A 24,319-nucleotide genomic window follows, 5' to 3' on the forward strand; every position below is an offset into this window, starting at 1 on the left:
AGAAACTCATAATGATAAGAGGAATTAAAGATCACATCTTATGTTTATGTTGGTAATAATAATATAGTCTCTGGATGAAATTTTAGTTGAACGAAGAATATTATATATTAACGGTAACATTGAGACATTTATTATATTAAATCAAACTGAAAAAATTCGCAAGTTTTTCATAGAAATCATCCATTCATCGTTGCCATTTACTTCAAAATTTGGCAAATTTTTTTATTTGTTTATAACTGAGATTAAGATCTCTTTCATATTTTAGGCACAATACAAGTGGATTGCTAGAAAACTACTTCACAAGAGCAACAATAATAATAAAATGAACAAAAGCTGCAAAAAGCGGTTTTAAATAATATGTTGAAAAAAATCTTGGTGCTACTAGATTAGAAGAAAATCAATAATAAAAACCTCAATCCTACGAATATTAAAAAAGAAATTTAAATTTTCTCTAAATTAGACCGGAGCAAAAATGATTTCAGACCCGTATAATCTAGGCAAGGCGTCAGATTATGAAATTTAATTTAGCTTCTCCATCCCGTTGGCACCCCGGGTATTACGCTCCGGGGGACATTAAAGATATTCAACATAATCTGGGCGTTTAGTTTATTGTTGCGAGACCAGCAAAATGTGCATATTTTGACTCTTCGCTATGTTCTTAAGTATATTCGGGCTTACCTAAGACTGCCGACAGGTGGCGTAGCGTATGGCACCCCCAGAAAAGCCTCCACGGGCGGGTGGATGTGGATCATGACGCCCCGTAGCGCCCCGTATTTGGTTTTTACGACACGCGTACTATATTTGTGCACCAACAGTGACGAACCGGCACCGGTACACGAAATCAAAATCGTAACCTGTAAAAAAATAATAAAAATTAATAATATACAATAAAATACGTCATTAAAAAAATTGAATTAGCTTTGATCAATTAAAACCAACTCACAACATTTAATCAGCATTTTCGTTTTTCCATAACCATGGCCAATTCCTTTCTTGATTGCCGAAATATCCTACATAAACATCACAGACAGACAAATTAACACAAAAATCGTAGGCAAAGACCAAGTTAAAGAGAGAACGACAATACTTTACCAATTCAATATTATTAACAATCAACATGGTTTTCAAAAAGGTCGTTCCACTGTTACTAACTTAATATGTTATAAAGATTATCTGTTTAATGCTTTTGCTAAGGATTCACAAGTTGATGCTGTTTATACGGATTTTTCGAAGACGTTCGATAATTTGGGTTTTGGATAAAATGTTATTTGTTCGCTAAGGGACTATCTACTGGGTAGATCGCAATGTATACGGCTTAATAACTTCTTATCTAGCAACTTTCCTGTGCCACCTGGCGCTCCTCAGGGTCACATATGGGTCCGTTGCTTTTTACAATCGTTGTTAATGATATAGGAGTATTTTGTAAGAAGTTGTGAATTTTTATTATTCGCTGATCATTTAAAATTGTTTTTGTCTATTGATTCTAATGTTCAATGTCAAATAGGATGACTTGCATAATCTCTGTGAATGGTGCAACCTTAATGGTTTAGATTTAAATGTTCTGAAGTGTTATTCAATAACTTTAGGAAAAATTCGCAATCTTACATTGTTTGATTATAGTATAGGTTCCACTATTTTAAAAAGGATAGCGGAAGTTAGGGATCTCGGAGTAATTTTCAATTCTAAGTTGACATTTGTGTTTCATGCTGAAAAGTTAGTTCAGATAGCGTATTGACTAGACTGAAAAAAACTCTTTTATGTAGATTTTGATAGTAGTTCTTATGGACAGTACAATCCTATAACTAGAATGCAACGTTCTTTAGATAGATATAGTCTTGACTTGTAGGTTGCTTTTAGCAGTTTTAGGAGTTCTCTCAAATTAATTAGTGACTCGTGACTTTAACAGGTCTTACCATTATTTAGCTTAAGTTGTATTAATATTAGTATCTTTGTATTATTTTATTTTTGTAAAATTGGTGAATACCATTAATTAATAAAAAAAGAAATAATTTGATTCTTTACATGCACTGGCCGCTAAGAGGAAAAATATTTTCTTCCCTAGTAAACGTAGTCCGCGACACAATTCAAGGTTGATCGGACACCTCGATAGTATATTCTTGGGTTTTTCTATAATTAATGTGGTGAGTTTTTCAGATCTTTTCTAACCTATCACTTAAATTTGTTATTACAAGGTAATACAGATTTGTTATTGCAAGACTTGGCAAAACTTTCTTTAACTTCTTCTTATGTCTTTATGTTCCGTGTTATCCGTTTCTACGCGAAATTTTCTTTGCATGATCAGCCTATCAATTCTGAGTTCTGCCTATACTTCTTTTTGTTTGTCTCGGACGCCATCTTGTTAGTTTTGACGTGTCACTTCTCGCTATATGCTCTGCCCGTTGCCATTTAAGTTTGGCTATTCTTTCTACTACATCTGCCACCTTTTTTCTTTCCCCTATTTCTTTATTTGTTGTTTTGCCTATTAGACTGATACCCAACATCGCTCTTTCTATGGCTTTTTGACAAAGTTTTTCACCAGCTCTATCTGTAATAGTCATTGTTTCCAGTCCGTAAGTTCTCACTGGTAAAATACAGCTATCATACGGCTTTCTCCTTAAGTTTATCTCCCAACTTCCCAAATGCATCCCACGTTAGTACAACTCTTCTTTTAATTTCTGCTGTCTGATATTCCTTTCCTATTCTGATCTTATGACAGAAATATACAGGGTGGTCGTAAAATAAGGAATTTCAATATCTCGTATTTTTTTAAAATCCATCTCCGACTACACTTGTTTCCAAAATAGAACGTTCGGATTTACCACACTACAACATCTGGTACCAACAAGATACAACAAGATTGAACTTATTTGTACGACACTGTCCCAAACAGGTGAATTGGAAGGAGCGGTCTTATTGAGTGGCCACCAAGATCACCCGATCTAACACCACTAAATCTTTTTTATGGAAATACCTTAAAGAAGAGGTATTTGAAAGCCAACTAGCAAATCTAGATGATTTAAAACAACGCATCCGCCAAGAAATACGTCGAATAACGCCCGAAATATATGGTTCGAAATGTGCAGCAGGAATTTGTGGATCGATTAGGCTATTGTCAGTTGACTAACGAAGGACATTTAAAATATTTGCTGGAAAAAGGATATTTTTAAGTTTACCAAGCTTCCTTTGATTGACCTTTTTTCAATTTTCAAATTTTAAATGAGAATAACTCCAAAATGCTTCGACTTAGGTAGAGCACATGCTACATGAAAAATGTTTAGATTTCTTAGAGAATTCAAAAATGCAATAAAAAAATTGGGTTTTGGGCAATTTGAAAAAAAAAATAGCAAAGCTTTTTTAAGACACCGTCTATAAATTTAGGACCAGCCTGTATGTACTGGCTGACTTTTTTTATTATCAATAAACACTTCAATTTCGTCAATACTCATTATTTTTGTTTTTTCGTAGTTAATTTCCAGTCCGATTTGACATGATTCAGTCTTTAGTTGTTGCAACATAAATTGCAGCTGATCTACATTGCTACTAATAAGTACAATATCAACAGCAACACGTAGGTGGTTGATATAACTCCCGTCTATATAAATTCTGGTACCTTTTTAAAGACGTCCTCTCAGGCCAAGGTAAACAATTTGGGAGGCACAGTATCTGCTTATCTTACTTCTCTTTATATTTTCACTATATCTGTGATTAAATCAACATCGATTTTTTACATGTTAAGTAGAGTGCTTGTATATTTCTTAAATAATAACATTTCTGTTATGAAGACTCATTTCTCAACTGTGTCAAAGGACCTTCCGATATTGAACGAAGGCCAAGTGGAGCGCGATGTTATATTCGGCTTCCCAATCAAAGTTCGTATAGTGGGTGAGTGGTCCAGTGTACCATATCCTTTTCTGAATCCAGTCTGTTCGTTTGATAGGTGTTTTTGACTTAATCTGTTAGTAATAATTATTCCTAAAACCTTATACAAATGAGACAGCAGGCTAACAGGGCGATAGTTTTGAATTCACTTATTTTAAAAGTAAAACAACTTGCGCGTTCTTCCACGCGATCGGTATTCTTCCTTCTGAGAAACATTTGTTAATAAGTATTTTTGTTCTACTTTTAATTAATTTTCTTTTATTTTAATCTACTTTCTAGCATTTCTGTTGTTATAAGATCTTCCTTGAGGGCTTTTTTTTCATTTATTTTAATGCGTGTCTTATTTCCTCTGATGTAATCTTTGGCATGTCTACGTTGAGAATGTGTTTCGGCAACAAGGTGTGGTCTGGTTTTTATTTAATTTATTGTCTGTCTGATTTAATTGATCCATTCATTTGTGTTCTTAGTACTTTTATAGCTTTATTGCTTTCTATTGCTTCCTTGATCTGTCCAGTGTTGTGCTCTCGAATATCCTGTCAGGTTTTTCTTTATAGCCTTATTAAGCTGCTTATATCGATCAGTACCTTTCCTGCATCTTTTTCTTTTTACCGTTAATTCTGTTGTTTCGTTTTTTATCTTGCTGCTTTTTAATTCTTTTTTTCGCGAGTACATTTTTTGACTTAAACTTGGATACTCTCGGTTATTTGCTTAGATAACTCATCTCGGTTTTAATTTTTTTTTGAAATTTTCTTCTATTATTTGTTAATCCTTCATTTGTTGGAAATCTTGTGTATTTTAATAGTTTCTTTAAATAACCTTATTTGTCCTGTGATCACTACCAGTATTAAGTTTATTTATAACGATAACATTCCGACATAATTTCCTACAGTTTGAGAAAATGTAGTCAATTTCGCTATTTATTTTGTAATCTGGGATTTGTTATCTTTGTATGTTCATTTTCAATGCTGGAGCTTTCTATGAGGTGTTAAGGTAATACAACTTTTCGGTCTTTAAAAAATTTACTATACATATAATCTCAATTTTTCTGACTTCCAGTCCAAAATTTGTGTTTTTCTTCCTCTGTGCTCCTCCCAATCTTCGTGTTCAGATCTCCTATTACAACTGTGTACGTCTTCGTATTAACTTATTGGAGCGTAAGTCTAAATTATTGGCACACTCATTTGTTGTTGATTTTGAGGGTGATATACAGTGTGTCATTGAAATGGTGTAAAAAAATTCGGGGGGTGATAGTACTCCTAAAAATTTTAAAAAAAGTTCCTATAACTATAGGGTGGAAAATGCATATTAAGGGAGTTAGGGGCACTGAAAGGGTAAATTTAAAAAACGGTTTTTTGAAATTGTAGGCTTAAAAAACGAGATAAAATTTCGAAAAAAAATCCTCTGCCATAAATTTTGACCCAAAATCAAATGGTGATACTGAAAAATAATTTGGAAAATCGGAAAGGGTAGTTTTTGCAAGGGTAGGGGGTTAATTCGTGAATAACTTTTTTTAGGTTATTTTCTTCGCAACGTGGGTTCATTTTTTAAAAACTACATACTTTTTCCTACAAAAAAGGTACTCTTGTTGCACATAGCCCAGAACGATGGTTTTCGAGAAAATTGAAGGCAAAAAGTTTACTCTGATGGGCTGCTAACTGGTTAAACAACATAAACTTATAAAAGTTATGGGGTTTCAAAAGTAAACAAGTAGTTATTAAATAATTAATTGAAAAATCTAAATTTCATGATTTTTAAAACATCGTATTGCTTTAAAAAAACGAAATAAACCAATTACCAAAATTCCTTATTAAATGCATACTTATTTGATTCATTAGCCTAGTTTACACCGCGAGTACCAAATATTCAATACGCGGACCCAATCCCCTATTCTCAAACTCAACGTGCGCGAGTTGACAAGTTTACACGTAAATTATTCCAAATTGTGACTTAATAGGTTTGAGAATATGTAGAGGTTTTAGTCCGCGTACTGAATATTTGGTACTCGCGGGGTAAACGTAGCTATTGAAGGTATGCGGTCTTATCACTTTATTTATTTTGCATGTACGCAAAAGAAATGTTCTGGTTCATAAATATTTTTGTCAGTTGATTGTTGTTGAAGTGTGCGTAAACGTAAAATTTCACAAATTATGGAATACCCTGTGTGTGAACTGGCAGATATGCATTTTATTTATGGAAGAGCAAACGGAAACGGTCTTTTGGCTAAGCGCTTGTATGTCCAAAAATATCCAAATCGCAGGGCACCTTCTCACCGGATATTTGCGAGAATTCATCAGCGCCTAAGAGACACAGGTTCATTTGGACATAGAAACCAAGACCGTGGCCGTAACTTGATGGTACGTACACCTGATGTTGAGGAGCGCATTTTAGCACATGTAGAGGAAGATCCGGGGATATCTGTAAGGAGAATTGCAGCGCGGGAAAACGTGAGTCGCCATTCTGTGTGGATGACTCTTAAGACTCAACTCCTGCATCCGTATCACATCCAAAGGGTACAAGCTCTTGCTCCGGCAGACTATCCCGCTCGAGTCATCTTCTGTCGTTGGTTATTAAGAAAACAGGTACAAGAACCCCTTTTTTTGGCAAATATTTTATGCACGGATGAAGCTGGGTTTACAACAAATGGAATTTTCAATTACCATAATACACATCACTGGTCCGATGAGAACCCTCATGCTGTTGTGGAAAGTCGACACCAAATTCGATTCTCAGTTAATGTTTGGGCGGGAATTCTTGGCGATAGACTTATTGGACCATTTTTTCTACCCCCGAGGTTAATTTGACACCTTTTGAAAAGTCGCTTGTTATTTATAATAATAAACATTTTAGGCTAAATGGTCAAAGTTACCTTAATTTTCTAATACATGATCTACCAGCACTTTTGGAGGAAGTTCCCATAGCACAGAGGCAGATCACGTATTTTATGCATGATGGTGCACCAGCTCATTTTCCGCTTGCGGTGAGGAATCATTTAAACCAAGTTTTTAAGAGGCGTTGGATAGGACGTGGTGGTCCACAAGCTTGGCCAGCAAGATCACCAGATCTTAATCCATTAGATTTCTACTTCTGGGGCCACTTGAAAACTTTGGTTTACTCAGTGCCGATTAATACTGAAGAGCAACTACGTCAACGCATTATCGACTGTTCCAATCAAATTCGTACAACCCCAGGGATATTCCACAGGGTACGCAGATCATGGAGAAGAAGAGCAGATGTCTGCATTGAAATGAATGGTGGTCACTTTGAACATTTACTATGAATGAATTAAGAAATGCATTATTTTAATAAGGAATTTTGGTAATTGGTTTATTTCGTTTTTTAAAGCAATAAGATGTTTTAAAAATCATAAAATTTAGATTTTTCAATTAATTATTTAATAACTACGTGTTTACTTTTGAAACCCCATAACTTTCATAGGTTTATGTTGTTTAACCAGTTAGCAACCCATCAGAGCAAACTTTTTGCCTTCAATTTTCTCGAAAACCATCGTTCTGGGCGATGTGCAACAAGAGTACCTTTTTTGTAGGAAAAAGTATGTAGTTTTTAAAAAATGAACCCACGTTGCGAAAAAAATAACCTAAAAAAAGTTATTCACGAATTAACCCCCTACCCTTGCAAAAACTACCCTTTCCGATTTTCCAAATTATTTTTCAGTATCACCATTTGATTTTGGGTCAAAATTTATGGCAGAGGATTTTTTTTCGAAATTTTATCTCGTTTTTTAAGCCTACAATTTCAAAAAACCGTTTTTTAAATTTACCCTTTCAGTGCCCCTAACTCCCTTAATATGCATTTTCCGCCCTATAGTTATAGGAACTTTTTTTAAAATTTTTAGGAGTACTATCACCCCCCGAATTTTTTTACACCATTTCAATGACACCCTGTATATAACTTGATCCGACTATGCAAATATTTTTTGGTGTTTAAAGGACTATTTACACACATCAGTTCCGTATCAGTTCAGTATCAGTGTCAGTGAAAAATAAAATATCGCTACCTTAGTTTTAAATAAACTTGTTCAGACAAGTCCGGCGCAGTGACGTTTTTTACCATGAGTGCTGCTTCAGTTTCAGTTCCGTCCTTTGTATTAAAGTCGGGAACGATATTTTTGTGTATTTCACTGACAAAAACCGTTTAGAATTTGCGTTTGAATATGGATGAAAAATTAATCGAGTTAGTACGAAATTATCCAGAATTGTGACACAAAAAATATGTGGATGTCGGTTTTAAAAATAATATTTGGAATATCATAGGAGAATTAAAACTCGAAGGTAAGTGGGTACTTCGTATATTAAAAATTAGTATGAAGGTTTTGGATTAGAGGTTACGTCGGATATCACACAAAAAACAATGATGAACTTAAATTTTTTCGTTTTGCCATGGCACGCGTCCAATTTCTGAAGAAAAGTATTCTGTAAACAATTCTCTTGCTTGAAATGCGTCAGCAGTGGCATTTCCCCCCTGCATAGGTAGATTTTGGTGTACTTGTTGTTGCGGAACATTATTGAAGTTTGCATTTGGATAATTTTAATATTTTGTATAATATTTTTTTATGAAATTATGTAGAATACAAGCTGCCAATATTATGTAATCTACATTTTCCGGTTTAGCCTGGATTCTTCTAATGGAGATTCTAAATTTTTGTATTAAAATCGCAAAAGCGTTTTCAACGGTCCTCCGAGCTCTACTTAAACGGTAGTTAAACACGCGCTTAGAATTATTCAGTTCTCTCCCTGGATAAGGGCGCATAAGATAGTTTTTTAGAGGGAATGCCTCATCACCTACAATTACATAAGGAGCCTCTATATCTGTACCTGGTAATGGTACATGCTGTGGGACAGATAAACTATTATTTTGAAGTGCTTTTCCCAGATTGGATTTTGCAAAAATGCCACCATCGCTATTTTTGCCATATGCACCAACATCTACAGCTACGAATTGTGCATCAACAAGTGCCAACAATACAATAGAAAACGTTTTTTTGTAATTAAAAAATTGCGAGCCGTTATTTGGGGGTGCTTGAATAGTAAAATTTTTACCATCTATCGCTCCCAAACAGTTCAAAAGTGGACAAGCCTCAAAAAAAATCAAACTTTATAAATATACCGAAGCATTAGGATTTAAAAAAAAAATTGATGAAAGAGATACGAAAGGAAATATTGAATTTCAAAAACATGAAACTAAGGAACAGCAAGATTTTGAAGAACAAGTCAGTGAAGAGGAGACACACAATACCGGGCGCAGTACATAAACTAAACACTTCAACTGCATCAAAACAAACTGACGATGAATCAAGTCAATCATCCGTTACTCAAAGGATAGTGAAACGAATTGAGCAAACACCCAAAATGGCCAAAAAAAACAGCTTCTTAAAAAAGGACACCTTCGGCATCATCTCAGTTAATGGAGTACTTAATCAAAGAAAAATCGGAAAAAACCTGCTACATCAACGTCGACGCCAACACATCCCGTTGACTCATTTTTAGGTGGTATAAGTGCTACTTTAAAAACGTTTAACTCGTACGATTTACTCTAGGCAAAAAAAGAAATATTTGATGTTGTTCAAAACTATGAAATGCGAATAATTACGGCGTCGGCACAGACATCTGGGACATTATCCAGTGAACATCCAAGTGGATCTTCAGGAATATACCGTGAAAGCCATTTGATATCTAGCAGTGATACGACACAAGAATCATCTTCAAATATGTCTCCAGAAAGCCACTATACAAATTTGACATCTCCCTGTGATATATCACAAACACAAACATCCTTTCCAAATACACTCCGATCATTTTTTGGTAATTATCAGCCGGAATAAATACATAGATTGTACGAGTATATAAACATTGTATTTAGATCAAGTAGATCACGTTTCAAAAATAAAAATTGATGTAAGAAAAAAAAAATTATATACCTACTGTATTGTATGTTTTTTTTTCATAAATAAAAATTAAAAAATTTAAATAAAAAAACTTATAAATAAAATATTATTTAATTATAATAATAATTTAAAAATTAAAAAAAAAAAAATATAATTTAAAAAATAATAAAGTTCATAAATAAAACTTTACGTTTTTTTTTCATAAATAAAAATTGTTTTATTTCTACTTACCTCAAACAAACTGCTAATCGTTCCCTTGGTGTAATAGCTTTTCTCCAATGAGTGTGTTGTTTTATTAAATGCCTTTCTATTTTATAAAGCAACATATTAAAATAGAAACGTATCATCCATTTTTCTCTAAGAGACCAAACGAAAACAAAAACAAAGGTAAGGACACAAAGTCACGGTCTCATCCAATCTATATAATTTCTTAAAAAAGCTTAAGAGCTACACGTGTTTCGCTCCTGTCGGAGCATCATCAGGCCTAGACCTACACAGATCACATTACAACATATTAAAACAATTTTGAGACATTCTGAAATATTCAAAAAAATTTTGTTTTATCGTCCACCAATTCCTTATATAGAGTTATATATTCTCCTTCAGTTTCTCGTTTCATCCAAGCTTTATGTACCCATTTTCGTTTCTTTATTTGATTTTCTTCCTCTTCCTCTTCCAAAGCTATGGTAATAATAGCCAATTCTTTATCAGTAAAAAAAGCCATTTGAAAAAAGTTCTGATATTTCTACGTACGTGATCGGTATGGACTACAGACGGATGTGTATGAGTTGTTACCTCTGAGCCGCACGGATAGCACTTATGCTGAACTGATACGGCACTGATACGGAACTGATGTGTGTAAATAGTCCTAATAGTGTAATAGCTTTTTGTGAATTATGATCGCCACGCCTCCCTGTGCAAAGTGAGAATCTGAGTTCTTCTCATATATGATGTTCCATATCCGTTGTTTATTTACATTACACCGCATAGCTGTAATATTATTTGTTACCTTTTTTTTGCCGGCTCGAAACCGACGGCATTTACGGCATTTATTGTATCTCCCGGTTAGTCGAAAATATACTCTCATAAATTAAGGTTGTGTATTATTTCAAATTAAATACATACACATCATTGGCGCAGTCGATCTTACGAACCTACATTGTTAAAAGTAGTCGGTGAAAATGTCATCTTTTCTCGGAAATTTAAGTACGTTTGATCCGGAAAAGTCGGATTACGCGATATTTTCCGAGCGGCTAAAACAGTTTTTCGTGGCAAATGGTATAACGGAAGACGATAAAATGCGTGCGACTCTTCTAAATACATTAAATGAAGATTGTTACGTGTTGTTAAGAAATTTGTGTGTACCGAAAACGCCACCGGAAGTGAAATTCCAGGATTTGGATAAATTGTTATTAAAGCATTTTGCTCCAGTGCGGTCCTATTTTTCGGAGAGAAGTAAATTTTACTCTGCTCAAAGAGAGCCCGGTGAAAAAGTGTGTGATTGGGCAGCTCGTGTGAAAAATTTAGTGAGTAATTGCGGATTTGAGGCTACAATAACTCTCAGTACGCTAATGAGAGATATTTTTGCGATCGGTATTAATGACGTGCGTTTTTCCGATCGCTTGTTTGAAGAAAATGCCATCAGTAGAGACTGTAAGTTTCAGCTTATGGAAAAAATTGCTTTGGCAAAGGAGTCTGCGGTCGCTGATCATGAAAAGCGCGGAGTCTCAGGCCCCGATTAAAACAGAACTAGAGGAAATATATTATAATCAAAATCCAGGTACTTCTCGTCAAAATCGGGGTAAGTCAAAATCTAAATATACTGTTAAAAGAGACCATCAAGAAAAACGGGCTCTACCAAAATGTTCGGTGTGTGGGCGTGCAAATCACGTTTTTTCTAACTGTGCTTATCGTAGCTGATTCTGTCACAAATGTGGAATCAAAGGCCATTTGGCACCTATGTGCAAGAAGCTATCAGGTCATAATTTTTTGCAAGAAAACCTTTTGCAAGACTCATCTGATGAGAATGACGAGATGTGCTTTAACATTAAGAGTAATTCTTCATCATATTATAATAAGTTGCGTTATAATTCTAAAGGTAACGAAAGGCCTATAATTATTAAGCTATTAATTGACGATTTACAATTTGATTTTGAAATTGATTCTGGATTTGCTCATGCGGCTATTTCTGAAAATTTGTATAAACATTATTTTACAAAATATGATTTGATTCGTAATGATCTGTCTCTTAAAGATTATGTGGGTGTATCATTTAACCCCTTAGGTTATCTTAACCTAAATATTATCTATGACGACAACAATTACATTTTAAAAACATATGTCATTAAAAATGGAGGACCTCCATTAATAGGGCGTAACGGCTTAAAAATGTTGAACATTGGTTTATGTAAAATAGATAGTAACAATAGTAATAGGTTGTTATACGTAAATTCGAAGACCAAGCTTCAATATTTATTAAAACATTTTGGTCAAATTTTTGATGGTACTCTGGGCACTTTCAACAAATTTAAAGTAACCCTTAAGTTAAAGGAAAATGCTATTCCGCGATTTTTTAAACCACGTTCTGTTCCAATCGCGCTTAAGCCAAAAATTGACGAAGAATTAGATCGTTTAATTAAAAATAAGGTATTAATTCCGACAGAATTTTCTAAATGGGCCACCCCTATTGTTCCCATATTGAAGAAAAATGGTGGTCTAAGAATTTGTGGAGATTTTAAGGTAACCTTGAATCCACAACTGGAATTTCAACAGTTTCCGCTTCCGCGAATAGAATATTTATTTAGTATAGAATAGAATATTTATATTACGGCTGGAAGGGGGTTTAAAATTTTCAAAAATCGATTTGTCAGAGGCATACCAGCAAATTCTTCTAGATGAAAATTCTAAAGAGTTGGTGACAATCTCTACACATAGAGGTTTATTTTCTTATCAGAGGCTACCCTTTGGCATTCATTGTGCACCCTCCATATTTCAAGTTATTATGGAACAACTATTTAACGGTATACCGGGCGTTATAGCGTTTCTTGATGATATTTTAATAACGGGAAAAAATGACCTTGAACATTTAGAGAGGTTAGAACGGGTTTTTACAAAATTAAGTGAATGCGGCCATAAAGTAAAAAAAAACCAATGCAGCTTTATGCAAGACTCCTTGACGTACATGGGCCATCGAATCGATAAATTTGGGCTACATAAAACCCAAGACAGAGTAGAAGCCGTCATTAAAACTAAAAATCCTTCAAATATTACAGAACTGAAATCATTTTTAGGGGGGGTAAATTATTATGTTAAATTTTTACCAAATGCATCAACAATACTCTTCCCCTTATATAATTTGTTAAAAAAAAACGTTCCTTGGGAATGGAGTACAGAATGTCAAAATAGTTTTTCTAAAATCAAGGAAATGTTAATTTCTCCATCGGTTCTGGCTCATTTTTATCCCAAAATACCCATTAAACTCTTGGTGAATGCTAGCAGTGTAGGGCTTGGAGCGATTATTAGTCATTTTTATCCAGACGGTTCTGAGAGGCCAATCGCTTTTGCTTCCAGATTATTAAGTAAAAGCGAATTAGGTTTTTCACAAATTGAGAAAGAGGCTCTAGCCATCATTTTTGGAGTAAAAAAATTTTTTCAATTTTTGTATGGGACAAAATTTACCTTGTATACCGATCACAAGCCCCTTTTAGCCATTTTTGGAGATAAAAAGGGGCTACCGGTTTTTGCAGCTAATCGCCTACAAAGGTGGGCGTATATTTTATCATCATTTAACTTTGAAATTAAATATGTACGTCAACACAAAAAAGAATTACTCGGATTTTTTATCTCGACTAGGAACTAGTGTTGAAAATATTCACTATTATTATAATAGTAGTTCCATTGTGTTTTCATCAAGTGACAATGATAAAGTGTCATATTTAAATTATATTCAAAATTCCGATTTTCTAGTAAATTTTTTGAAAATTAAAGAGCAAACTGGTAAAGATCCAATCCTTAGCAAAGTTTTTTTTTATGTTAAAAATGGCTGGCCTAAAACTTGTCCTTCTGTAGACCTTAAGCCATTTTTTATAAGAAAAAACGAAGTATCTATTGAACACGGTTGTTTAATGTGGGGGTATCGTTTAATTGTACCTTCAAGTTTTCAAACGAGTATTTTGGAAGAGCTACACTTAACCCACATTGGCATTGTCAAAATGAAGGCTTTGGCTCGCTCGTACGTATGGTGGCCAAAAATCGACGAGGCTATAGAAAATATTGCTCGGCGATGTAAAATTTGTTCAATGTATGCGGATAAGTCACCTAAACCTTCTTTGATAATGTGGGATTGCCCTAAAAATGCCTGGACTCGTTTGCATGTAGATTTTTTTGGCCCATTGTTTAATAAAACATTTTTAGTTGTTGAAGACGCCACATCCAAATGGTTGGAATGTTTTATTGTGCAAAATATGTCTTCTTCTAAAACAATACAAATTCTAAGAAAGTTATTTTCTCAGTTTGGATTGCCCAAAGAAATAGCTACAGATAATGCACAAACTTTTATGTCTGTTGAATTTAGTTCTTTTCTAGAGAGTTTGGGTATTATCCACAAGACGGGTGCTCCTTTTCATCCAGAGACTAATGGATTGGCGGAGTCCGGTGTTAAAATTTTAAAAAGAGCGCTTATTAAAGGTTACAAAGATCATAAAACTGATCTGCAACTTATTTTAGATACGTTTCTTTTTCAATATCGCAATACGCCTCAAACAACCACTCAAGAATGTCCATCCAAAATTATTTTTGGTCGCTCTTTACGTACTAGATTTGACTTATTGCTTCCTTCCACCGAAAATGTAGTTAAAATTAAACAGCATAAAATGGAAAAAATTTTTAAAAAGGTTCGAGACATATCATTTTGTATTGGAGAAAAAGTGTGGGCTCAAGATTATCGTACAAATGCAGACAAAAGTAAGTGGTGTCAAGGGGTTGTTCAAGATATTCTTGGTCGAAGAACTTACGTAATAGAAATAGATGATGGAATAAAATGGAAGAGGCACCTCAGACAGTTAAAAAAAATTATGTAACATTTCAGCCTGAACATAATAAGACAAATACAACCATAATTCCAAGATCTACCTCGATTGATAATAATAGTTTTAGCTCTAGTGAAGATGAAGTGGTGGTTTTATCAGATAGTGATAAATCTGATTTAGAAAGTGATTCGGGTACACGTGTATTGCGTAGACGTAGCAAAATTAAAATGCCGGATCGTTTGCAAGTGTCTTAGTTTAGAAGACACTTAGGTTAGATGTTTGACTGGTTGATTTTTTTTTTGTTATTGGGGGAGGGTGTTCCATATCCGTTGTTTATTTACATTACACCGCATAGCTGTATTATTATTTGTTACCTTTTTTTTGCCGGCTCGAAACCGACGGCATTTACGGCATTTATTGTATCTCCCGGTTAGTCGAAAATATACTCTCATAAATTAAAGTTGTGTATTATTTCAAATTAAATACATACACATCATATGATATGTCCTGATTTCAAAGTTTTGGATCTTTCACTTTGCACAAAACTGTGTCTCAAGTTGTTCACTTTGTTCTTATGGTTCCTATGTTGTATATCCTTTGCCCTTTGTCTTTAATTTCTGGTTTAGGTTATGCAAGACGAGTTTATATTTTCCTTCAAAATCCGTGAAGATAACTGAGATATCTTCAGTGTGGGATTCCGATTTACCTGATTCTACCCACATGGGGTAATTTTGATCACAAGATCGTTATGTTTCATATTTGATTTTGGAGGAATGTGGTAGCGCTTCCAGCGCTTTCCAGACGTGTTGGCCGGGATTTGGAGGGATTTTGGTCAGGTAGTATAAGGAATATGATAAACATGCTTTGCCTTAAGAAAGGGAGGTGCATAACAAAGCATCCATCGCATGGGCGAGATCGCATACCTTGAAGTATTCTTATAAGGTTTCTTCGCTACCGAGATCGTATTAAAGACCTACTAGTACTACCTATCGACCTACCCGCTACCCTAAATTAGAATAATTACTTCTAAGTCCTTTCTTATGTACTTACCAAAAATAGACACGCGGTGCAAAAAAACGCGGACGCGGAACCCGTCGACGATCTCGACGGTGCGAACGTTGCGGCGGCGACGGCGACGGCAACGCAGGGGCTCGACGACGACGACGACGACGGCGGCGGCGACGTTGATTGCGCATTCATGACGTCACGACGACGATGCGCAGAAGCGTTTGCGTCGCGCGCTACGGCCTTGGCAGCCCTTGATGCGCGCCGGCATCATTTCGATGCTGTCTTTGACTTTGCCGTTATACAGAACATCTGGAAAAAGAAAAGTAAGGATTATTACGTTTAAAGATACGTTTCATAGAAAATAGGCACATTAAGGAAATAGTTAGGAATAATCACGGAAACGAATCTAGAAGTAACGCTGTTCAAAATACTTAATTTGCACACGTAAAACTAAAAATATTTGTAAAACCCATATATTATAATACATCTGCTTTTACTTTATTCTTGAGGGTTTTTCAATTGCACCTATCATAAAATACACATTCCAAAACAGTAAGACGTCTATCTAATCTGCAGAGGTTTTTAGTACATACTTGGTAACTTAAATATAAGTAATTGAAAAGAGATGTAGAATTCTCGTCACCTGTGCAAAATCTGACATCAGCATGCTGTAATCTTGTTGGTCTTGCTTGACTCAACTACTGCTCTGTAATGTCCCGCGCATCAACAAAACACATCATATACATTCTGCTTGCCGTCACTTAAAATCCATTCTTCTAGAGGACTCTCAGACGACGTTAATGACAATATACTTAAGTTTCGGTGAGAGGCAGCTCTCCTTAGGACACCTGGTACTCACTTAGACCTTCGACCAGTAAGCTCCTGGAATCAGTCTAGCAAATGAAAAAAAGAAGAGAAGGGTGCGGTAGCTCTCAGTAACTCCTTAACTGACAATCAATAATTTATTATTACTGACTACTCCCTGTGCCTTCTCAACCTTAATATACAGAACAATATCAGTTGACTACTGTATGGAATATACAAGATTTTTGTGTAAGGGTTTCTTCTTAAAATTACATCTTACATTTAGCCAAGCCATAAATTTTCCTTCCAAGTTTCGGTATGAAGACCATAATTGCTGACCTCTAAGTTTATGTAGGGTTTCCTAATGCAATGCTTGTCCTGAAGACAACCTCCAACTATGAAAAAATATCATTTAGGCCCAATTGTATGACTATGAAAAAAAGTTAGTTCCAGCTGACTCTTCTATAAACAAAATTCACTAACTGCGTATTTCATGCCCCTATACGATTTTTTGGCGCCCTACATGGACTTTTCAATTATTTTTCAAATTCCTTTACCGAAGTCCCCTTGCATTTAAATTCTGGCCATTTAAAGCTTAACCGTTCCAACAACAACCTTTAACGAAGGAAAAAAAGGCCGTACACACTCCCTTATCTGTCCCTTTCTGCCTTAACTAATCCGGATGGGAGATGTCCTCCATGAAAGAGAGTGCATTGCCGCGTTCAACCGGAATTCGAGGTTTTTACAGGACTCCAAATTAGATAGATATCTGGAACGTTAGGAGAAAATGACGACCTTATTTTCCGCTTAGCCGCAATTAAATCGGAAGGCCCATCGACCCTTAGCTTCATTCTAGTTTAAAGGATAAGGCTGGGTGTGTAGATAGGAACTGTTCCGGCACCGTTAAGTATTATTTCAGAAAACGTTTGGAATTAATCTGACATGTTTATGTGACCTAAAATAATTTGAATTATTTTTTTTAGTGTTTTATTTAACACATGCCAAAATATAAAGCGTTATATAGGTTTATGTACACGAAAAACCTCAATTTCCCGACGTTATGTTCTAAAGATATTAAGGTTTATTTTATTGGACATTTATGGACATATTGCTAATTAGCCTAGACGAACTTAGGCCCATTCTTGTAATGGTCTTTTTTGTATAATGTGTGGATTGTCGGTCCTGTCGGCATGATGCAGCAACGTTCGTTATATTGCAGAAATATTGTAGCAATAATTATTTTGATATATCACTTCTGCAATATTGTTACAACATTACAGTAACATTCCATTTAAAATATAACAAATATAATATTATATGTTTATTGCTACAATATTGCACAAATAACATAGCAAATGCAATATTGCACATACATTGTAAAGTGAATAATGCACATATGTAGTAATTGTAATATTGTTGCAATATTGCATATATACTGTTAACTTTATTTGCACCTATATTGCACCTGCAATACTTTTGCAATATTTAAAAACCGTCACAAATGTAATATATTCCACTGAAATTCGATGTATAATATTGGAGCCATATTGCTTATGTAAGATATTTAATGATTGATTAAATAGCTGTTTAATTTCACAGCTATCTGCTAAATTTTGCTGCTAAGTGGGTTTCAATGAAATATAATACTGATAATCAAAATATATAGATAGTAAAATTATTTATTATTATCCAGGTATATAAATATAGATATTTATTTGACAAAAAACGCAATTACTTATATTACACAATTTGAAAACACAAAGTTGAAAATGCAATATATCAGTGAAATGAATTGTTATTTTTTATTATACTCAGGGCATATTTTGGCAATTTAGCGTAGGAAATAATAAAATTTAAAAACTTAATGCAGCTCAGATGAAGCCGTTATAATTATTCAGTTAATAGCTACGATCAAAATCGCTCCACGCCAAATACAAAAGCGAGTCTCATATTTTAAGTCTCAGCCTTAATTGAATTGAAAATGCCGCGAGCCCTAATTGTATTAAGGCTGAACTTCGACCGGTATGGAATGTTGCTAGTCTTGTTACCAAACTAATTAACAACCATGCTGTGTATTGTCAATGAATTTGTTTCACATTAGATTATTAGAGTTTAATTTCCACATAGGATAAGGGAAATCTATGCTACAGTTGGCATTTTTATTTTTCTTTCTTTAATCATTCTCGAAAACAGGAATAACAAGCTGATTGTTTAACGGGCAATATCGGCAAATATCGTCTGGAAGACATATATTTCTAAAGATTTATTAAAAGGATTATATCTTTAATATTGTTATGTTAATAGATATTAGATCGGTTAAAACCTATTCGAAAAATGTCATAAAAGATAATGGTAACTCAAATTAAGTTCTCTATAGTTTGCTTTTATAAATAATATTCGATGTAAACGAAATTGTAGAAGTGATTAAAGGTAATAGATAATTTGGTATAATGGTAAACCCGAAAAATGAAAAAAATCCAAACTTTGAAGGCTGATATCTCGGCTTCTATGGGAGCTATCGGAAAAATTCCAACGGTTTTGCCTTAGTTTCATCATTTTGAAATCAGCGAGACTATCCGCAACGTCGTAGCCTTTATAATAGCCAAGATCTGGCATTTTTGATGCCCATATTTGGCCTCAAAAACGAGGTCGAAAAAATACTCGATTTCTTAGTTCTGCTCGGATTCCCTTATAATCCCTTAAAAAATTCAATTTCGTGATGTTTATTGTCAAATTTCGTTATAACCCGGTGTTTTCGTAATGTAGGTGATGGGAATAAGCCGCTGATAGGGGTTTCTATAGCTATTTTTGGGTTTAAAGAAAATCGATTTTTCGCATTTTCAAAGTGCTATAATTCCCTTAGTTTTTATCGAAACTCATTATAATTCCCTTAGTTTTTATCGAAACTCATTATAACCCGGTGTTTTCGTGTTGTAGGTGATGGGAACAAGCCGCTGGTATAGTTAATTCAAATTCGAAAAAAATCAATTTTTGGTGAAAAATTCGATACGGGGGGGTATACCCGTAAAATGAAAAAACCCAAACTTTGAAGGTCTATATCTCGGCTTCTATGGGAGCTATCGGGAAAATTCCAACGGTTTTGTCTTAGTTTCGTCCTTCTGAATCCAACGAGGCCATCCGCAAGATCGTAGCTCCCATATTAGCTGAGATCTTGCATTTTTGTGGCCCATTTTTGGGCTCAAAAACGGGGTAAAAAATTGACTTTTTTCCGAATTTTCAAAGAGCTATATTTTCACTTGTTCAAGTCGAATTCCATTATAACCCGGTGTTTTCGTAATGTAGGTGATGGGAATAAGCCGCTGATAGGGGTTTCTATAGCAATTTTTGGGTTTAAAGAAAATCGATTTTTCGCATTTTCAAAGTGCTATAATTCCCTTAGTTTTTATCGAAACTCATTATAACCCGGTGTTTTCGTGTTGTAGGTGATGGGAACAAGCCGCTGGTATAGTTAATTCAAATTCGAAAAAAATCAATTTTTGGTGGAAAATTCGATACGGGGGGGTATACCCGTAAAATGAAAAAACCCAAACTTTGAAGGTCTATATCTCGGCTTCTATGGGAGCTATCGGGAAAATTCCAACGGTTTTGTCTTAGTTTCGTCCTTCTGAATCCAACGAGGCCATCCGCAAGATCGTAGCTCCCATATTAGCAGAGATCTTGCATTTTTGTGGCCCATTTTTGGGCTCAAAAACGGGGTAAAAAATTGACTTTTTTCCGAATTTTCAAAGAGCTATATTTTCACTTGTTCTGGTCAAATTTCGTTATAACCCGGTGTTTTCGTAATGTAGGTGATGGGAGTAAGCCGCTGATAGGGGTTTCTATAGCTATTTTTGGGTTTAAAGAAAATCGATTTTTCGCATTTTCAAAGTGCTATAATTCCCTTAGTTTTTATCGAAACTCATTATAACCCGGTGTTTTCGTGTTGTAGGTGATGGGAACAAGCCGCTGGTATAGTTAATTCAAATTCGAAAAAAATCAATTTTTGGTGAAAAATTCGATACGGGGGGGTATACCCGTAAAATGAAAAAACCCAAACTTTGAAGGTCTATATCTCGGCTTCTATGGGAGCTATCGGGAAAATTCTAACGGTTTTGTCTTAGTTTCGTCCTTCTGAATCCAACGAGGCCATCCGCAAGATCGTAGCTCCCATATCAGCTGAGATCTTGCATTTTTGTGGCCCATTTTTGGGCTCAAAAACGGGGTAAAAAATTGACTTTTTTCCGAATTTTCAAAGAGCTATATTTCCACTTGTTTTGGTCAAAATTTGTTATAACCCGGTGTTTTCGTAATGTAGGTGATGGGAATAAGCCGCTGATAGGGGTTTCTATAGCTATTTTTGGGTTTAAAGAAAATCGATTTTTCGCATTTTCAAAGTGCTATAATTCCCTTAGTTTTTATCGAAACTCATTATAACCCGGTGTTTTCGTGTTGTAGGTGATGGGAACAAGCCGCTGGTATAGTTAATTCAAATTCGAAAAAAATCAATTTTTGGTGGAAAATTCGATACGGGGGGGTATACCCGTAAAATGAAAAAACCCAAACTTTCAAGGTCTATATCTCGGCTTCTATGGGAGCTATCGGGAAAATTCCAACGGTTTTGTCTTAGTTTCGTCCTTCTGAATCCAACGAGGCCATCCGCAAGATCGTAGCTCCCATATTAGCTGAGATCTTGCATTTTTGTGGCCCATTTTTGGGCTCAAAAACGGGGTAAAAAATTGACTTTTTTCCGAATTTTCAAAGAGCTATATTTTCACTTGTTCAAGTCGAATTCCATTATAACCCGGTGTTTTCGTAATGTAGGTGATGGGAATAAGCCGCTGATAGGGGTTTCTATAGCAATTTTTGGGTTTAAAGAAAATCGATTTTTCGCATTTTCAAAGTGCTATAATTCCCTTAGTTTTTATCGAAACTCATTATAACCCGGTGTTTTCGTGTTGTAGGTGATGGGAACAAGCCGCTGGTATAGTTAATTCAAATTCGAAAAAAATCAATTTTTGGTGGAAAATTCGATACGGGGGGGTATACCCGTAAAATGAAAAAACCCAAACTTTGAAGGTCTATATCTCGGCTTCTATGGGAGCTATCGGGAAAATTCCAACGGTTTTGTCTTAGTTTCGTCCTTCTGAATCCAACGAGGCCATCCGCAAGATCGTAGCTCCCATATTAGCAGAGATCTTGCATTTTTGTGGCCCATTTTTGGGCTCAAAAACGGGGTAAAAAATTGACTTTTTTCCGAATTTTCAAAGAGCTATATTTCCACTTGTTCTGGTCAAATTTCGTTATAACCCGGTGTTTTCGTAATGTAGGTGATGGGAATAAGCCGCTGATAGGGGTTTCTATAGCTATTTTTGGGTTTAAAGAAAATCGATTTTTCGCATTTTCAAAGTGCTATAATTCCCTTAGTTTTTATCGAAACTCATTATAACCCGGTGTTTTCGTGTTGTAGGTGATGGGAACAAGCCGCTGGTATAGTTAATTCAAATTCGAAAAAAATCAATTTTTGGTGAAAAATTCGATACGGGGGGGTATACCCGTAAAATGAAAAAACCCAAACTTTGAAGGTCTATATCTCGGCTTCTATGGGAGCTATCGGGAAAATTCCAATGGTTTTGTCTTAGTTTCGTCCTTCTGAATCCAACGAGGCCATCCGCAAGATCGTAGCTCCCATATTAGCTGAGATCTTGCATTTTTGTGGCCCATTTTTGGGCTCAAAAACGGGGTAAAAAATTGACTTTTTTCCGAATTTTCAAAGAGCTATATTTTCACTTGTTCTGGTCAAATTTCGTTATAACCCGGTGTTTTCGTAATGTAGGTGATGGGAGTAAGCCGCTGATAGGGGTTTCTATAGCTATTTTTGGGTTTAAAGAAAATCGATTTTTCGCATTTTCAAAGTGCTATAATTCCCTTAGTTTTTATCGAAACTCATTATAACCCGGTGTTTTCGTGTTGTAGGTGATGGGAACAAGCCGCTGGTATAGTTAATTCAAATTCGAAAAAAATCAATTTTTGGTGAAAAATTCGATACGGGGGGGTATACCCGTAAAATGAAAAAACCCAAACTTTGAAGGTCTATATCTCGGCTTCTATGGGAGCTATCGGGAAAATTCTAACGGTTTTGTCTTAGTTTCGTCCTTCTGAATCCAACGAAGCCATCCGCAAGATCGTAGCTCCCATATCAGCTGAGATCTTGCATTTTTGTGGCCCATTTTTGGGCTCAAAAACGGGGTAAAAAATTGACTTTTTTCCGAATTTTCAAAGAGCTATATTTCCACTTGTTTTGGTCAAAATTTGTTATAACCCGGTGTTTTCGTAATGTAGGTGATGGGAATAAGCCGCTGATAGGGGTTTCTATAGCTATTTTTGGGTTTAAAGAAAATCGATTTTTCGCATTTTCAAAGTGCTATAATTCCCTTAGTTTTTATCGAAACTCATTATAACCCGGTGTTTTCGTGTTGTAGGTGATGGGAACAAGCCGCTGGTATAGTTAATTCAAATTCGAAAAAAATCAATTTTTGGTGGAAAATTCGATACGGGGGGGTATACCCGTAAAATGAAAAAACCCAAACTTTGAAGGTCTATATCTCGGCTTCTATGGGAGCTATCGGGAAAATTCCAACGGTTTTGTCTTAGTTTCGTCCTTCTGAATCCAACGAGGCCATCCGCAAGATCGTAGCTCCCATATTAGCTGAGATCTTGCATTTTTGTGGCCCATTTTTGGGCTCAAAAACAGGGTAAAAAATTGACTTTTTTCCGAATTTTCAAAGAGCTATATTTTCACTTGTTCTGGTCAAATTTCGTTATAACCCGGTGTTTTCGTAATGTAGGTGATGGGAATAAGCCGCTGATAGGGGTTTCTATAGCTATTTTTGGGTTTAAAGAAAATCGATTTTTCGCATTTTCAAAGTGCTATAATTCCCTTAGTTTTTATCGAAACTCATTATAACCCGGTGTTTTCGTGTTGTAGGTGATGGGAACAAGCCGCTGGTATAGTTAATTCAAATTCGAAAAAAATCAATTTTTGGTGAAAAATTCGATACGGGGGGGTATACCCGTAAAATGAAAAAACCCAAACTTTGAAGGTCTATATCTCGGCTTCTATGGGAGCTATCGGGAAAATTCTAACGGTTTTGTCTTAGTTTCGTCCTTCTGAATCCAACGAGGCCATCCACAAGATCGTAGCTCCCATATCAGCTGAGATCTTGCATTTTTGTGGCCCATTTTTGGGCTCAAAAACGGAGTAAAAAATTGACTTTTTTCCGAATTTTCAAAGAGCTATATTTTCACTTGTTCAAGTCGAATTCCATTATAACCCGGTGTTTTCGTAATGTAGGTGATGGGAATAAGCCGCTGATAGGGGTTTCTATAGCAATTTTTGGGTTTAAAGAAAATCGATTTTTCGCATTTTCAAAGTGCTATAATTCCCTTAGTTTTTATCGAAACTCATTATAACCCAGTGTTTTCGTGTTGTAGGTGATGGGAACAAGCCGCTGGTATAGTTAATTCAAATTCGAAAAAAATCAATTTTTGGTGAAAAATTCGATACGGGGGGGTATACCCGTAAAATGAAAAAACCCAAATTTTGAAGGTCTATATCTCGGCTTCTATGGGAGCTATCGGGAAAATTCCAACGGTTTTGTCTTAGTTTCGTCCTTCTGAATCCAACGAGGCCATCCGCAAG

General features: G+C 35.2%; 1 protein-coding gene across 2 annotated transcripts in view; it reads right to left on the reverse strand.

The window, feature by feature from the left end:
• Positions 1–24,319, reverse strand: part of LOC126745631 (neuroligin-1-like) — a 490,464-nt gene that overhangs the window by 295,311 nt on the left and 170,834 nt on the right. For both annotated transcript variants that reach the window (XM_050453562.1, XM_050453561.1), the window contains exons 4-5: positions 15,859–16,125; positions 679–854 (exon numbers count right to left, since the gene is read on the reverse strand). In XM_050453562.1, coding sequence (XP_050309519.1) covers positions 679–854; positions 15,859–16,008 — 326 coding nt within the window. In that variant the 5' untranslated portion in view covers positions 16,009–16,125. The remainder of the gene's footprint in view (positions 1–678; positions 855–15,858; positions 16,126–24,319) is intronic.

Source organism: Anthonomus grandis, chromosome 16 (genome assembly GCF_022605725.1).
Source record: "Anthonomus grandis grandis chromosome 16, icAntGran1.3, whole genome shotgun sequence".
NCBI lineage: Eukaryota > Metazoa > Arthropoda > Insecta > Coleoptera > Curculionidae > Anthonomus > Anthonomus grandis.